Source organism: Panicum virgatum, chromosome 3K (genome assembly GCF_016808335.1).
Source record: "Panicum virgatum strain AP13 chromosome 3K, P.virgatum_v5, whole genome shotgun sequence".
In the NCBI taxonomy this organism is placed as follows: Eukaryota; Viridiplantae; Streptophyta; class Magnoliopsida; order Poales; family Poaceae; genus Panicum; species Panicum virgatum.
In genome coordinates this window covers 13,690,474-13,707,535 of record NC_053138.1, presented here as the reverse complement: position 1 = coordinate 13,707,535, position 17,062 = coordinate 13,690,474, and the positions used below count along the sequence as shown (strand labels likewise).

The following is a 17,062-nucleotide window of genomic DNA, read 5'->3' as shown; positions in this document are numbered from 1 at the left end:
CTCCTTCTTCGTTATTTCTCTTATTTTTCTACTTTCCTTTTCTCTTCTCACTTTTTCTACCTTCCTTGTCCGTTCAACCTCGCTCTTTATCATTTTCCCACGCTAACCATATGCTCTGCTTTGCCCATCCCTAAGCAGTTGTTGGGCTCGTCTGCTCGTACGTTGCTGGTGTTTTGTTGTTACTCCCTCCCTCTCCCACCCCCCAGCGGCACCAAGATATGGCAATCCTAGGTGAGGTGCTTCTGCTACTCTCCCGCCGCTGCTGCCCTAACCTTGTGCCCAAGTCGGCCCGTGCTGCCGTGTGGCCACTATCCTGGGATTAACACAGTGCTTCTGCCTTTTTTAGCACGTTTCAGAAAGGCTAATATTATTTGTTAGGCTGTTGAATCTAGACCGTTAGATCTTCATAAAATCCGACGGTGGATGGCTTTTCTTTTTTCAGATCAATGTAGTAATTTCTAGGCCCTCTCGGCGAACGTGGTGGCTCATTTTAATCTTCAAATAATTAATATAATATTGAATCTAAACCGTTAGATCTTCATAAAATCCGACGGTGGAGGATTTTTCTTTTTTCAGATTAAACATGGTGGCTCAATTAATATAATATTGAATTTTGATCCTTAGATCTTCATAAAATCCAACGGTGGAGGGTTTTTTCTTTTTTCAGATTAAATGTGGTGGCTCCTTTTGATGTTCAAATAATTTAATTATAATATTAAATCTAGACTGTTAGATCTTCATAAAATTCGATGGTGGAGGGTTTTTCTTTTTTCAGATTAACGTGGGAATTTATATGCCCTCTTGAATGTAGACCGTTAGATCTTCATAAAATCCGACGGTAGATGCCTTTTTCTTTTTTCAGATTAACGTGGGAATTTCTAGGCTCTCTTGAATCTAGACCGTTAGATCTTCATAAAATTCGACGGTGGAGGACTTTTCTTTTTTAAATTAACGTAAGAATTTCTAGACCTTCTCGACGAACGTGGTAGCTTCCTTTGATCTTCAAATATTAATATAATAGATAGATAGATTTAGTTTTGATAAATGTGGATATAGGTGACCAATACCCCTCGGCTACATACCGTTGCCACTTGCCATCTAGGAGGCCGCGTCCCGTCAGGCCAGCCGCGCCAGTTCCCGCGACAACCAGCGAGGCAGCGAGCGCAAGCAGACACAGCAGCGCTTGTGGAGACAGAGCGCGCAAGATTCCCGATTTACAGCTACAGCGGCAAGAAGCTGTTGTAAAGAGCAGAGGAATCAAAACATCTTGCTGCTGCCTTGCCCGTTGTCCGTTGCAAAGAGAAGAGGAATCAAAACATCTTGCTGCTGTCTTGTCCGATTGCAGTAGTAATGTGGGGAAAAGTTCGACCTGGATCAGGTGGCTCAAGGTCGACTCTCGATAAATCTATCTATTATATGGTGTTAGAAGAAGCTGTTAGTTCGTTCGTTGAGAGAGTCAAAAAAATTCCCATGTTAATTCAAAAAAGAAGGATTTTGACCGTTAGATTTTATAAAGATTTGACGGTCCGTAGTAACCCAAAGAATCCATGTTCAATACAACTAACAATTAAATAGGCTAAAGAGACTATATCCGATACGACTAACAAATACATTGGCCTGTAGTAGCCTAAAGTGTCCATATCCAATACAATTAATTAAAAAAATTAGACCGTCGGATTTTATAAATATCTTTGAGTGTTAGAAGAAGCCATCACGTTCGCCGAGAAAGCCAATAAATTCCCACGTTAATTCAAAAAAAGAAGGATTTGGACCGTCGGATTTTATGAAGATCTGACGGTCTGTAGTAACCTAAAGAGTCCATATCCAATATGACTAACAATTGACTAGGCTAAAGAGACTGTATCCGATACGACTAACAAATATATTAGCATGTAGTAGCCCAAAGAGTCCACGTCTAATATAATTAATTCAAAAAAAGAAGAATTTGGACCGTCGAATTTTATAAAGATCTGACGGTCTGTAGTAATCCAAAGAGTACATTTCCAATACGACTAACAATTGACTAGGATAAAGAGACTGTATCCGATACGACTAACAAATACATTGGCTTGTAGTAGCCTAAAGAGTCCATGCTCAATACAACTAACAATTGACTAGGCTAAAGAGACCATAGCCAATACGACTAACAAATACATTAACCCAAAGAGTCAATATCAAATACAACTAAAAAAAATATAAATTCAGAATTTTAAAGATAAAAAAATTACCATGCGTGGATGAAGAAAAGATCCGTATATATAACAGTAGAAGTTGCAGGTGCGGTCTTCTGCTTCCTCTCCCCCTGTGCCACCGTCACCGTGATGGACGAAACCTCGTCTGTGTCCCCCACAGCCACCGCTGAGGTGATGCCTCCATTTCGCCCCCCCCTCCACCTCCATCGTTTGTACCCACCTCGCTCCGTCTCCGTCTCCGTGGACGAGGCCTCCTCCTCAGCCGCCGCCTCTTCCTCTTCCACCTCGCTGGCTTCCTCCTTCTCCCCTTCTCCCCTTCTGCCACAGCCTGAGCGGGCGGCACCCCTCCTGGCTCCACCATCATCTCCCCCGGCACGGAACCGGCGGTGCTTAAGGGGTGCCGCACGCCGAGCCTCTTATCGTGCGGCGGCCTCGCCGAGGGTCTCGCGCTCGCCGCCTCCGACGCTGCGGGCGAATCCCCCGACACCTCCGACACCACTGACGATGAAGACGCTGTGTTCGCCGCGCTATCCTGGTCCTTCACGGCGCCATCGTAAACCATCTAAATCGCAGCAGACACCCAAACCCTAGCAGCAGCAGCACCATCAGACACGGAGCTCAGATGCAAGGCCACTTCAAATTCGAACAGGAAACCGCGCACGGGGAGCCGGAGCAATGGGGCGGAGCTCACCTGTGGGATCCGATCGGGAGGATGCCGAGGCGATTGGATCGGGGAGGCGGCGGATCTGCGAGGCGCTGGATTTGAGTGCGAGGGGGAGGAAGGGGTGGGGCGGTGGGTATGAGCTGGAGGCGGAGAAGGGGGGAGTGATCGGGAGAGTGTGCGCGTGAGGTGAGATCAGATGAAAGCCCAGGCAAGGGAAGAAGAGGAGGAGAGGAGCATGCTCTCGCCCTCCCTTCTTAAATAATTTTATCGGGTTTATTTTATTATTATTTTTTAATGTGCGTACGTGGCTCGGGAGGCGTGAACACCTGGGAGTCGGGCGACCTGGTCCTGTGGCTATTTGAACACTGACGTGTGGGGTTAAGATTTTTCTAGGCCCAGATGTAAGCGAGCAATGAGAATTTGCGTTCGGTCGGAAGTATCGGAGCGGCATGGCGGTGTTGTCGCGGGCTGAGCGGCGCCTGCTACTGGGTCTCCAAGGGCAAAAATGCGGGCCGAGAATTACGGATGGGCCACATGTCAGGAATGTGGGGAGAAGGCCCAACCGCTCAAGCTGTTGTTTGTGCTGAGCTTGTCAGTTGAAAACTTGATGAAATTGAAACATGCCGTAGGAACTTTTCGAATATAAATTGCTAGGAACTTGTGGTCGGATTAAAGTATAAATCAGGAATTACATTTTTTTTTACCAATTTCTTGGGTTAAGATCCCCACCTGCTTCACATATTTTTGATAACAAAAAATCGAGCATATTCATCTGTTGTTAAAGGTATGTAAAACACACCTCGTGTTCTACTGTATGTGCTAAAGTACATTTATCTCTTATAAAAACTTAACATTTATGGCCTTCTTGGACCAAAAGGCACATGATTCTATCCTTAATGTTTTAAATCTTGAAAGGTTTGTTACCATGTATTGTATCAGCGATATTTTCCAAAGGTGCTCTTTAGGGGTGCAAATGGATGACCCTTAAGTGCACCTCAAACCCTCTTTAGTATAAAATTTTATACTATTTCTTCAACATGTGATTCCATAATTTATTTTGAAAATGCAGTATATTGCTGCTGCTATATACTATTCAAAATTTCTTTTGAATATCGCCAGTAGACGGAACGGCCCAGGATTACGTCTCCCCGTTTGGAAGGCGGACTCAAGAAACAAGATGCCCTGCGCCGCCCGCTACCCAATAGATAACGTCTCGGTCCACTTCACACTCCGCTTCCCTCCTTCCTGCCCTGCCATGGCAACCCCCACGGCTTCCGCTCTCCTCCACCCCTCCCCTCTCCCTCCTCCGTCTCTTCGCCTCCCGCCCCGCCACGTCGCTGCCCCGGGCGTCCGGCGCCTCGCGCAGCCTCTGCGCGCCGGCCGCCCGCGCCTGCAGGCGCCGCCGCCAGCGCCTCCCGCGGCGGAGGAGGTCGCCGAGCAGCAGGACGTCACGCCTCCGCTCAGGCTGCTCGAGCCGCCGCAGGAGGAGGACCCCTTCCCGCCCGAGGTCCCCGTATCTTCCCAACCCCTGGAATTTCTTGTTCCTGGGTGTTTTAAACTGCCGCGAAAGCTTCTGATTCTGCCGCCGATGGAAATGAGCTTCTCATGGCTTTGTGATGCTCCTTGTCTTCTCCGTTTCGGCCGTCGTACTGGCATTTGGATTGCTCATGTGCGCGTTGGCATTGTGCAGATGGAGCCCGCGGACCCTGATTTCTACCGGATAGGATACGCGCGGATGATGCGCGCGTACGGGATTGAGTTCCTGGAAGGGCCGGACGGGATGGGTGTGTATGCTTCCCGGGACGTGGAGCCGCTCCGCAGAGCTAGAGTGAGACATTTCAGTGATTCTCAGACCTCTAACTAGAGCCTTCTAATCAATTTGAGGTTCAAACCATCAGTTCGACGCAACAGGATGCGAATATGCGATTCACCACATTAGTTAGTCTCTTGTGTGATGGATGTAGTTTGTGATTAGTCATGACATTGCCTTGTCAATAAGTGAGTTCTGCAGCATAGTGGTTTAAATTGGTACTTGCTTCTTGTCAATGCGTGTTTTACCAACACTATATTTCAATTTCCATGCCCATGTATAGTATCTTCTATATAATCGCCAGTGGAAGTCAGTTGCTTATGCTACTTCGTGGTGCTGCCAAAAATAATGGCATAGAACTACAAGTTTGTTCCCATGCACTTTGCCAAATCCAATGCCCACATGTTACTTCTTCATAATGCTGTAGTACAATGGTCTTGTTCAGAAACAATGATACAATTTGACGAGGATGCTCCAACTTTTTCAATAATAAATTTAGTTTTAGTACACAGTATTGATATGCTCAAATGAATATTGATTCTGCTTGCTTTTTTCAGGTAATTATGGAGATTCCCTTAGAGCTAATGCTGACTATAACTCAAAAGAAACCTTGGATGTTTTTCCCTGACATTATTCCACTAGGTCATCCTATATTCGACATTATTGAATCAACAGATCCAGAGGTAAATGGATTAACCACACTATTAATGCTGTCGCAGACTCGCTGGTTTATTTTAGATGTTTTAGTTGAGTTAGCTTGGTGAATGGATTGTTCACGCAAATAAGTGTGGGTGTGGTAATCGAATACATCATTGTAAAAGTCTGGAGCCCTTTAATGCTTCTGTGTTGAAGTTGCATTTATATCATGCAATTTCGGTATTCATAGAATATTTTAGTTCTTGTAGCACTGGCAGTTGAACAGTAATTGAGAATCGACAGCAATTCGACTGTACATTCCATCTATATGATTGAATTTGTCAACTCACTATCCTCACTGTTAAATAAGAGAACAAATGACACCATTGTCAAAAACATAAATCATGTTTTCCTCCTTCACTGATGTCAAGCTTCAATAGTGATGCAGACTGCAAGCTAATGTGATTTGTATTATTCCTGCAGATGGATTGGGATCTAAGATTGGCTTGCCTTCTTCTCTATGCATTTGATATACAAGACAACTTTTGGCAGTTATATGGTGATTTTTTGCCAGGGCCTGATGAATGCACTAGTTTGCTGCTGGCACCGAAGGTATCCAAAAGCTAACTAAAAGTAAACTTCTACTTTGTCCTTTTTTTTTTGAGCCAGAAGCTTCTTATATCTGATTCTACAGTTTGAATGAATTTACATGCCTGGATTTCTAGGAGGATCTGATGGAACTAGAAGATGAAGATCTTGCCTCAGAAATGTTAAAACACCAGCAACGAGCAATTGACTTCTGGCAAAAGCATTGGGTACACTTCTGTACACTGTATTATTTTACCAGCTTTGCTTCCTGGGCTCCTCTAACATTAGCTTTATGAGTCCCAGGACAAAGCAGTTCCTCTAAAGCTAAAACGCCTTGCCCGTGACCATGAGAGATTTCTCTGGGCACTGAGTATTGTTCAGTCTCGCTCTGTCAACTTGAAGATGAGAATGGGAGCCTTTATCCAAGATGCAAATATCCTAGCTCCTTATGCCGGTATTTCTTTTTTTTTTCCTTTTTTTTTCTTTTCATGTTTCCCTATTTACAGCTTTTCAATATGTATTAGGTACTAAAATCAACAACAAAGCTCTAGTGTATGAGCCTGAGAGATGATAATCACAATAATTGTATTTAACCATGTACTTTCATTGGACCTTAACTCTACTTTGTTTTGTGGCTTTGTATGCTGCTATGCTTGTTTTTTTACTGCTGCATAATACAGCATATTCGAGTGTTTGAATCAGTATGAAATGTAAGTTAAATACTAATAGTAGATAATCTCTCTTATATTAACACTATTACCTGCACAAAAGTAGAACTCCTGAGCTAAAAGCCATAATAAATACATCTACTGTCATATTTCACACAAGTGCTTTGCATCTTTAATTCTCCCAAACATTATAGTTATTCACCTTAAGTCAATTTATATTCGTGTCACTGCTAGCACACCTCCCAATCTTCTGATTAGGAATACCAAAGCTAAATTATGACTTGTCATTTTCTTTCCAGATATGTTGAACCACTCACCCAATGCTAATTGCTTCCTGCATTGGCGCTTTAAAGATCGTATGCTCGAAGTTATGATTAAGGCTGGACATGCAATCAAGAAAGGAGATGAGGTATTGTTTAGGATGTGTGCTCATCTTTACCTTTTTTCTGAGCAAATAATTACTTGGTTTATGTTGCTAGTGAAGCCAAATTTATTCAGTTTCATATTGAAATTGAACTTGTGAATCGACTACTGCACATAGCAATAGAAATATGAGAAATATCTTCGCACAACCTTGTTCTATTAGTCTTAGTTGAAGTATACTATTCCACAAAGGCTATTCTTTCAAAAATTTCAGGCCAGTTCTTTTTCCTTATGTATGCCTTTGGTCCATGTACAGATGACAATAGATTATATGAGTGGAGTAAACAGCAAATTTATGGAAAGATATGGTTTCTCATCACCAACGGTATGGGCATGCACTTGTATCTTGTTACCACTTCTTTTTGTGTACAAGGATGCAGGGAAGTTTTTTTAACCGTTTGTTTGGTATCATAAAATTGTTTCAGTTAAAATTGTACTTTGGATTCAAAGATCTTGCTTACTAAAATATTCTCTGTTGCTTTCATAAGCATCACAATAACCTGTTGTACAAAACCATTTTCTACAACTTTTGGTGTACCATTTTTTAATTGACATCCTATCTGCCTTGGTGTGAAACAAATTCTGCAGAATCCTTGGGAACTTATAAATTTCTCGAGCCCTGCGAAGATTCACATGGATTCCTTTTTATCAGTCTTCAATATTGCCGGTTTGCATGACGAGCTGTACCACAACTGTAGGAACTGTTCTGCAATACTTCCCTATGAATCATACTGTGTTTGTTAAACCCATAATATTAATTCAAGCCATCCTGTTTGTGTTTGCTTTCAGCCGCATTGCCCTCAGTAGAAACTAACTTCGTGGATGGAGCTGTTGTAGCAGCAGCTAGAGCATTGCCAACATGGTCGGATGGTGATGTACCTGCAATACCGAGTGTGGAGAGAAAATCTGCTCAAGTGTTACAAGAGGAGTGCCGCCAAATGTTGGATTCATTCTCAACTACTATTGAACAAGACCAGCAGATCTTAGGTAAATTATTTCATGTTTCTTCATAGCGACTTTGTGTTTCTGAGTTACACTTTGAGCTGAAACTTATTCCGACAAATGTTCCAGATTCCGATGTGCATATCAGCAAAACGCGGGAAATTGCAGTCAAGTATGTCAACAACCTATTTGTTATGGTGCTAGTGATTTTTTTTTCAACTTTGGGCCTGCATTAGGTCATGAAATATTTAGCTTTTCAATACTAGCTTGTTAAGTTTACATTCCCTTATTCTATGCACAGGTACCGTCTGCACCGGAAGATGCTCCTGCAGAAGATCATCGAGTCACTGGACATCTATCAGGACAGAATTTTGTTTTAGCTGTATAGGCGCTGCTACTTTCAGTAGAACGTAGAACTAATATCAGTTTGTGTGTTAGTAGACTTGGAATCATTAGATATTGGAGGGTTTCGAAAGGCAGTTGCCACCTCTTTTGTAGAGGATTTTGTAGGGCTGCCTTCTTTGTATTTCTAGGTTAACACTAGAGGATCCCCACAAACTAAACAAAAATACAGATAATTGTCTTTCTGGGAGGAAAGATAGTTGAAAGTCTGAGTATTCTTGTTCTAGGAAAACTGATATTATCCGACCAAACTTTCCCAGAACACAGTGTAGAACTCGAACCTCCATTTCCCAGAAATTGGCCTGTTCAATTTCGTTTCCCCCTCCATTTCTCAGGCCAGTCTTAGTGGGAGCTTCATAGGCACAGATACCTAGACTGGAAACTAGGTAACCATGCGAGATGAGTTTCATGGTGATGAAACTCTCCTCACATCTCATGAAACTCCATGCTTCTCTCTCCTTGCCACATCAGCAAAATTGATGGCATTTAATGTCATGAAACCCTCCATGAAATCTCCATTGAGACTGGCCTCAAAGGTTTTGAGTTCTTTGTATTTCTACAGATAGTTCCGTTTCCCCACAAACGAAAATTTCTGGGAGGACGTTGGTCAGAACTCGGCACTGGGACCGACATCCAAATTATTGCTCCCTCCCTTGCAATCTCTTTATTCTATGGCTTGGCCTCGGCTGATCCAGCAAGCAGAGCTGAAAAGCCTCTCTTTATTCTATCACTTTTTTTTTTGAAATAAACTTTATTCTGTCACTCCCAAGTCCAAACCATAGTGGGAGTAGTGTCGGGTGTTAGCAGCCTAGATGGTTCTCACAGAAGCCATAAGCAGACAGGCACCCCCTTCTTCTTTTCGATCACCACCTCTGAATCTCTCACACACGTGTTGATGTTGAAATGCATCATACTCAACCAGACCACAAGTCACAATGGCATCAGCGCAAGCCTATCAGCTACTGTAGTAGCGGTAGAACATTTGGGATCAGTCTCCACTCCTTTGGTACACTATTTTGTAGGGCGGTTTTTTAGTTGTATTTGTACGTTAATTGACAAAGATCGCTACAAACAAAACAAGCTAAGAATACCAAGAGTTGTCATTCAAAGAGGAAACGAAGTAAGTTTCAACTAGCAAGCTGCCGTGTCATCACTCATCCGTTATCACACTCTCAACTGGCTTTTTTTTCATTTTTTTAATCTTTTGAAAAGATCCATGGTGGTTTACCGTTTACCTATTGTACTCGTCGCATGATCATCGCAACGTCTCCCAATCCCGAGCCCTGTTCGACGAGCAGTCCAGGTGCCGGCGGCCGTGCTCTCTACGCGACGCTAGCTGTTGTCCGGAGCGGAGCCGGAGCCGCCCAACCGGCGCGACCGCGAGCCGATTACCGTGGTGGACCAAGGGCGCGCGCGTGACGGTGTCGCTGGATCCCACGCAAAAGCTGCCGCCGCAGGCCTAGGCACAAGGCGTCGGCATGGCCGGACCCCGACGGCCGACGGTGCCAAACAATTCCGTTCTGTTCCGGCCGCGGCCGGCCAGAACGACGAAGTCGGCGCGGGCTGACGACGGCACTGCTCGTATTGCGAGCCAAGCTCGACTAGGGCAGCCTGGCCGAGCGGCGCGCAACGGCACGAACGAGATCAGATCTCTCTCTCTCTCTCTCTCTCTCTCTCTCTCTCTCTCTCTCTCTCTCTCTCTCTCTCTAGACGTGCTGCTACTCCTTGCGCAGAATAGAGCAAGAGCAAAGGTTACTTGACTTGTACACCTTGCAAGAGCAAGGGCCTATGTTTGTTTGCTCCTTTCCTCATTGGACGCCTGAAACATTGTTTGCTCAAATGCTCTTGTCGGCAGCAGAACGTACTACAGGGGAGAACAAAAAAAATGCTCCGGACAGGGAGCGTTTTCTTCGAAAGGAGAGAGACAGATGGAGCCTGCAGGCCTTTGGCACGCGTGCAGAGCATCTGCGGATAATAATCTATAGCTAGGTCCAGTACAACTCCATCGCTGAGAACACACACACATATACTAGTACAGGAACTCCATTTGGGACTCGAAAAACTTTGGCGTCCATACTCAATCTTGCCTCGTGAACACATGGACAGAGTAGCAACCATTCTGAATCGCCCGGGGTCTTTTGCATTGCGCTATGAGCCTATGATTGCGCAGACATGTTAGTACTAGCATTTTTTTTGCGTGTAGTATTAGCATATATGAACTGGTCATGCTGTGCCCAAGCTAGCAATCAACGGCACCAACCGACCAACCAACGCATTCGCATTCAGGCGCTAAAAAGAAGCGCTTTCAGAAGGAGAACTGGAGAAGTCGGCACCGGGACCCAAATCATTGCCCCCCTTCGCTCGCAGATGCAATCTATGGCGGATCCAGCAATCTCCAGCTGAAAAGCCTTCCCTTTCTGTCACTCCAAAGCTCCGTTGGGAGCACTGACAAGTGCCTGCTACTCCTAGCCGACGAGATGGTAGGTGGTTCGTCTAGGCAGGCGCTGAACGGGCCTCGAGTCCCAAGCAGACAAGCGAGCAACACACGGCACAGGGTCCAATTCCTAGCTTCTTCATCCCTACATCTACATGATCCGGCCCTCTCATGCCACATGCCGACATGTATTATCATGCTAGACAGTCAACAACAGTAAAGCTCACAACAGTATCAGCAACAGCAAAAGCCTAGAGTTTGATGACATGGGCCTTCTGTGTGATGCAGAATGGAATCTCACTTGCAAGTATGGAAACCACAGGGAGATTGAGCAGATTTGCCAGCTTGAGTCCAAAATGGGAAAGAATGTCGAGCTATCTTTTATTCATAGAAACCAATGTCAGCATGAACTATATATATATATATATATATGTATATCAGCGCCACAGGCCACCAGAAAGGCATATCTATGCAAATGACATCAACGACACCAGACACCTCCCTCTTTCTCTCTCTCTCTCTCTCTCTCTCTCTCTCTCTCTCTCTCTCTCTCTCTACATACCAATAATACATTATCTTTCTTCAACTATCCCCTCCTCTACAATGGCAACTACACCTCTACTGTCCAATCTCCATCGGCCGCCAAATGCCCAAATCTGGTACCACCTTCTCTCCACCAGAAAACCAATCTATCAATGGGTTTGATGTATTGCTATATGCTATATGTACATGTAATGAGAAAGCCAGCCAGCCATCTATCCTCGTCTCTATAGCGACATGCATCCAAGGAACATCACAGGGAGGCTTTCTTCAGGAGCGCAATTGTCATTTAGGCACAAAGCCAAGCAATGCGTGAGATGGAAGGGTTGCTTAAGCTGGGTCAAATGTGGGTAGAAATAGTTGCAAGAGGAGGAATGCACAAGACTAGCAACACATGGAAGGGGGAAATGCATAGGAGGTTCCTTCTTTGTATACCAAGCTTGCTCAACATGCCTAATAGGGGGTTATACCGAGCTGGTGAAAATGCTGTGGAGGCTGCGATATTATATAGGAACAATTTGTTGGTGAAATGTTGGCAGGTGGACACTAACAGGACCAAAGAACTGAGTACCAGACCTTACGAGCTGGAGACAACATAGTGCCTCACTGAATAGCGCAAGACCTGTAAGCTAGGGCAGATCATCTCCTTCACTCTCGTGCCATCCTTGTAAATCTTGAAGGTTGGGACTACGCGCACGTTCTCTGCCCTTGCTACCATAGGACTCTCATCAACATTTACCTGCGCGTTTGTATACAGATGATTGGTTAGCGATTTTGGAGCTCTCGTCAAATGCAATTAAGTGCAGCGTCTAATAGCGTGATATATTTGGTGGAATACCTTCAGGAAATTCACTGAAGGGCACTCGGAGCAAAGGGAGTCCACGGATGGGGAAATCTGCGCGCATTGCTGATTAATTGTTGCCATGAAGTAAAGAACAGATACACCTGCAGACAGGCCACACAAATAACAGGTTATTTATACATATGAAACAACATTCTGAAAATATTGCAACATACAGGCCTGGTTATCTATCCACTGATTAGCACAGCGAGAATCAATAGGGAGGTGAGAATGATTATGACAGGCCAGGGCCTAGGGTACAACAGTAGATTTGTACTAGAGAAGAAACTCACCAGGTGAATGGATAGCATCTCGGAGTTGCTCTAAGCTCGTAACTGCCTCAACCTCCCCTCCAAACTTCATATTTGACACCTCCTCTCCACGGGCTGTCTTCAATGCGACTTGTGCACGGAATAAAGATTCTGCAACCTCTGTGTCACCAGGAAGATCCTTGCGCAGCACCTCATAGTCCCGCACACAATCAGCCCAATGCTCAAGCTATGAAAGTGTTAAGGGAGGCGTCAATACCATGATTGGACAATTGGTGAATTATCATAGGCATAGCGATGCATGTAAATTTCTTACCTTTGCATAGGATGCTGCGCGTCTTAACAACGCCTTTGTGTAGTTAGGTTGGACTCTTAGGGCCTCATTGCAGTCCTCAACAGCTTTCACCCACCGACCTAACTTCGACCAGCAAGCTGCCCGATTGCAGTAAAGTACTGGATTTGAGGGATCATATTTGAGCCCCTCTCCATAGGCTATGGACGCCTCAGCAAACTTGCCAGCCTTAAAAAGGTCATTCCCCTGGGTTCGAGCCATTGCAACTAGCCTCACGTTATTTACGATCACTTCAACTTCTGAGTTACCACGATCAATAAGTCTAGCCTTCTCAGCCAATTGAACAGCTGAATCAAACCTGCAGAAACAAATTTCAATAATTGTGTCACTACAACGTACAGCCAGGGAAAGTAGTTATCACAATTCTCAAGGTTTGATATTTGTACCTTCCAAATGCCATGTTGACCTGGGCTTGGACAATAAGCATGTAAGAATCAGATGCCATTCCTGAGAGTTTGGTTGGTATTGAAGGTAGTGATGCATTGTCCAATTTCAATAAACTTGTAATAGTTGAATCAGCTTCCTCTAACTTGTGCAACCGAAGAAGTGCTTCTGACCTCAAGGCAAGAAGCTGCAGGCGAAAATTAATTCCCTTGTGAATGGTTCAACTACCGAGAACAAGTAACATGATTTCAAGTACAATGTACGGAGGGGTTACCAATTGAGAGGAGTCCGCTCCATTGGCAATTGCCGCATCAACTTCCCTTAGTGCACTCTTCCAATCTCCGATTTTCCTTGCATCCATGCATCTCCCCTGATGGCTTTCCACCTCATGCAGCTTCTGCCACTCAGCATGATCAGATGGGTTTACACTCCCAGCCAGTGTGAAGTGCATCCTTGCCTTGTCAACCATCCCAAGCCTGCGATACGGTAATCATTTTGCAATGGGGTAAAACTTCCATTCGTCATTGTACACTTGTAAACTCAAAAGAAGAACTAGGACCACTGTTCAACGAATATGCGATTCTGCCTGTTGTGGTCAAAGCACAATCGATACTGCAGGTAAGCAGTCCCTGTCAGCTGCATTGTGTGATGCACATCGTATTAAGGCCTCATTAACTCACTACAACATACTACCAACTAAAGATGCAAACTTTCTCATGCTTCTCATGTAATCACAGGATCAGAGCTTTTACTTCCAAAACAAGGAACAGAACAAATGGTAATGATCAGCACCATAACTGTAATGATCCCAAATCAGATAAACATGACGAAAGGAACTGACAAGAAAAGGAACAGCATATGGGATTTGCACGCAAGCAAAGCGGAGACAAGGAGGCGAGATCTGTGGATGTAATTCCATTCCACTGCAGAAGGGTAAGAAATCTCACCGGACACATAAGCCGGCGAGGCGGCCGTGCGCACGGCCGCTCGCCGGATCGAGACGGACGGCCTCCTCGCACTCGCGGAACGCTTCTGCCAGGCGGCCGAGCCCGATGAGCGCGGCGGCGCGGTTGCTGCGGCAGGCGGCGCTGTCCGGGCACAGCGCCACGGCACGGTCGTAGTGCCTCAGCGCCTCCCCGTAGCGGCCCTTCTTGTACCACTCGTTCCCGGTGCGAGTGATTTCTTGAAGACCAGAACTGCTGGCCGGCGGCGGCGCCGGGCAGCTCGCCGGAGACCTCGACGAGCTGCTGTGGAGCGGAGCCGCGTCAATGCTGGTTCTCGCGGGAGTCGCTCCTCCGGCACTTCCGCCGCCGCCGCGCATGATGCTGCCGTGGCCGTAGTGCCCCGTGCCGGATCCGAGCACGACCGGGCGAGCGCGCGGCGGCTGCGGCGCTGCCGCCGCCCCAGCGACGCGGCCTGATGGGCAGATGTTGCCCGTGGGGAGCGCATTGGTGAGCGGCGAGCTCGCGGTGCTCCCGCCGCCGCCGCCACATCCCCCGACGCTCCCCGCGCTGCTGCTGCCGCCGGAGAAAATAAGCGGGCCAGATCCGGAGCGGCGGTGGCCGGGCGGGCGCGGCGGGTTGCTGCCGTCCAGCTCGCCCGAGTGGTTCCCCCGGCTGCCGCCTCTCCCCACGGCCGCCGCAGCCGCATTGCCAGGCGCCGGCGACTTGGCGGACCCGGCCGACGAGGACGAGGACGACGGCGTCGCCGCGGTCGGGCGCAGGCGCAGCGGCGAGACCGGCGAGCCGAGATCCGCGAAGACGTCCGCCTTCCGATCCGGCTTGTCCCTGACGCCCTCGTCGTCGTGGAGCGCGAGCGCCGCGGCGCGCAGGCGCATCCGGTCAGCCTCGGCCATCCCCGGAGCTCGGTCACAGCGCAGCGGCCGACACGAGCAGCAGCTCTCCCCTCGGCGACCAAGCGCAGGCAGGCATGCAAGAGAAGTACACAGCTGGTGAACAAGGACAACAGAAGCGAGTTGGCGCTCCGAGAAGAGACGGAGGAGAGGTGCGTGTATGTATGGGCGGTGGGTCTCCGTGCTGTGCTCTCCTCTCCCAACTGAGGGAGAGAGCGCCCAGCTACAACTGCAAAGTGAGGGGTAGGAGGAAGAAGTGAGAGGGAAGGAAAGGAATAGTCGAATACTCGGAGGGAGGGGGAGTGGTAAAGCATGGCCACAGGACCCAAAACAAACATAAATCAAATCAAATTAAGAAAGGGCTAACTTTAAAAAAAAATAAGAAAGGGACAAAAGCTAATGTAAACTATTCTTGTGCTTGGAAGGAAATGAACTGAATTTTCCCATGGCAATGCATTGATATGAATTTCGTTCAGCTTTTCAACGGTCTTTTGTTGATGTGATTTTGTCGTGGCAATGAGCTGCGTGTGTATTGTGAATGTCTTTTTTTTATATTCGAAAACAGAAAGGGAAAAAAAGAGGAAAGGCCGTTTGCTTGTCTTTCTTCGTATTTTTTTTTTGTGACTCATCTTCGTAATTTTGTGCGCGAGATGAGTCACGAGATGGTGGGCGGCCAGTTGGAGCCAGTGCATCGCCACGCATAGTGCCGGTGGCTGACTGGCTGTGCTGTGGGTGGGGAAGGCTGAAGAGCTAAACTGCTCGGGAGCAACAGTAATTCATTTCAGTCTGGTCCAACTCCAGTCTCCAGCGCCTGTGGCAGCCTCCTCTAGCACAAGCAGGCTATTTGTCTGGTGAGTGATCTCTTGATATTCTACCATCTTGTCTCCCACTTGATATGTGTTGGCCTTGTAATCCCCTATGCCCACTCCGCGGCTCAGCGCCTGAAATAAAACAACCCAGCACATTAATTCGCAGCAGTGCCCCTTTGCACAGCGGGTGGGAGCTAGTTCAAATTTGGACGCATGATGATTTAGTTACAAAGCCGGCAATGGATGCAAACATTGAGGCCCGTTTGGGAGGGCTTCTGGAGCGGCTCCAGGCGAAGCCCTCCCAAACGGTAGTTTTGTAACCGGCTTCACGTGTGAAGCCGGTCCTGAAGCCATCGGCGGCTTACACAGGCAAGGTGAAACCATGAAATCGTGGCTTCACGCGGCTTACACATTAATCTAACAAGTGAAGCTATTTTGCCAAACATTTTTTAAAACGGCTCCAGCTCCACCAGAGAAGCCGCTTCATCTGAGGAGTCAGAGTCGGAGCTGTTTTTGGAGGAGCCGGAGCCCTGCCAAACAGGCCCTGAGTACCGGTGGATTTAGTCATTGCAAAATATGTCGAAGGATCAATGATGAACTAAGGCGGCGATGATCAATGCACACTGCTTGGAACCTTTGGAAAGAGAGGAACAAGAGAATTTTTGAAGCCAAGGAGGTCCAGCCATTCACCGTGTTGCAGTTGGTTAAGGAGGAGACCAATTTACGCTTTCGAGCGTGTGGCGCCCCAGATATATCTTAGTTTTTTTTCATGAATTTTTTCCTCGCTTTGTATTGTGAGTTTAATCCTTTTATGTAAACGTCTATCTGTAAGATCTAAATTTTCTATCGATGTCATTTATTTTCCTTTCAAAAATAATACACATTTTTTCATTCCATAAAACAATGATGTCAATTATTATTCTTCCAAAACAAATAATGACGCAAATTATGGGTGAATGTATGTGCAAAGGAAAGTAAAAAATGTGCCAAAGGAAAGTAATAAGAGAGTATAAAAGATAGTTATAGAAAATTGCTGGTGTAAAAAATATTAGCATGGCCCTCCACACCTCCTGTCAAACCTCCGGCGCGTGCTGACAAGTGAGGCCTCCGTGAGGAGCAAGGTGGACCTATTCTGGAGAGAAATAGTTTCCGTTGTTTCAACATTTATATAGTATAGAATATGGATTTTAATTTTTTTCTTTTCACGAGCAGGCACGGATAACGCCTATATATCCAATCCAACAAGACAGAGAATA

At 46.3% G+C, this 17,062-nt stretch overlaps 3 protein-coding genes across 4 annotated transcripts in view; 1 reads left to right on the top strand and 2 right to left on the bottom strand.

Moving 5' to 3' along the window:
- The window catches only part of LOC120697694 (probable protein phosphatase 2C 52), a 53,365-nt gene extending 50,303 nt beyond the window's left edge, over positions 1 to 3,062 (bottom strand). The window contains exon 1 of the mRNA XM_039980989.1: positions 2,884 to 3,062. The gene's annotated coding sequence lies outside the window, so the exon portion shown is untranslated. The remainder of the gene's footprint in view (positions 1 to 2,883) is intronic.
- A 1,009-nt stretch (positions 3,063 to 4,071) lies between these two features.
- Positions 4,072 to 8,561, top strand: LOC120697693 (protein PLASTID TRANSCRIPTIONALLY ACTIVE 14-like). 2 transcript variants are annotated; one of them, XM_039980986.1, is made up of 12 exons: positions 4,072 to 4,363; positions 4,547 to 4,684; positions 5,224 to 5,349; positions 5,786 to 5,914; positions 6,028 to 6,117; positions 6,194 to 6,344; positions 6,858 to 6,967; positions 7,238 to 7,306; positions 7,570 to 7,675; positions 7,771 to 7,968; positions 8,053 to 8,095; positions 8,225 to 8,561. In XM_039980986.1, the coding sequence occupies exons 1-12, from the start codon at positions 4,112 to 4,114 to the stop codon at positions 8,301 to 8,303; spliced, it is 1,491 nt and encodes a 496-aa protein (XP_039836920.1). In that variant the 5' UTR covers positions 4,072 to 4,111; the 3' UTR covers positions 8,304 to 8,561. The 2 variants fall into 2 exon arrangements, with proteins under 2 accessions (XP_039836920.1, XP_039836921.1); XM_039980987.1 differs by lacking the exon at positions 4,072 to 4,363 and adding an exon at positions 4,451 to 4,469.
- Positions 8,562 to 11,302: 2,741 nt separating this feature from the next.
- On the bottom strand, positions 11,303 to 15,274 carry LOC120697689 (TPR repeat-containing thioredoxin TTL1-like). Its single transcript, XM_039980982.1, has 7 exons — positions 14,093 to 15,274; positions 13,420 to 13,621; positions 13,148 to 13,332; positions 12,726 to 13,059; positions 12,434 to 12,638; positions 12,138 to 12,244; positions 11,303 to 12,038 (listed from the first exon to the last, which is right to left on the bottom strand). Exons 1-7 carry the CDS (start codon positions 14,998 to 15,000, stop codon positions 11,877 to 11,879), a joined length of 2,103 nt encoding a protein of 700 aa, XP_039836916.1. The 5' UTR covers positions 15,001 to 15,274; the 3' UTR covers positions 11,303 to 11,876.
- Between the last annotated feature and the right edge of the window lie 1,788 nt (positions 15,275 to 17,062).

Coding starts and splice junctions, on each gene's coding strand:
- LOC120697693 (XM_039980986.1), top strand. CDS start 4,112: ATGGCAACCCCCACGGCTTCCGCTCTCCTCCACCCCTCCCCTCTCCCT. Junction 7,676..7,770: donor TGACGAGCTGTACCACAACT/GTAGGAACTGTT, acceptor GTTTGCTTTCAG/CCGCATTGCCCTCAGTAGAA. Junction 7,969..8,052: donor ACAAGACCAGCAGATCTTAG/GTAAATTATTTC, acceptor CAAATGTTCCAG/ATTCCGATGTGCATATCAGC.
- LOC120697689 (XM_039980982.1), bottom strand. CDS start 15,000: ATGGCCGAGGCTGACCGGATGCGCCTGCGCGCCGCGGCGCTCGCGCTC. Junction 13,060..13,147: donor GTCAACATGGCATTTGGAAG/GTACAAATATCA, acceptor TTGTTTCTGCAG/GTTTGATTCAGCTGTTCAAT. Junction 12,039..12,137: donor CTTCAGTGAATTTCCTGAAG/GTATTCCACCAA, acceptor ACAAACGCGCAG/GTAAATGTTGATGAGAGTCC.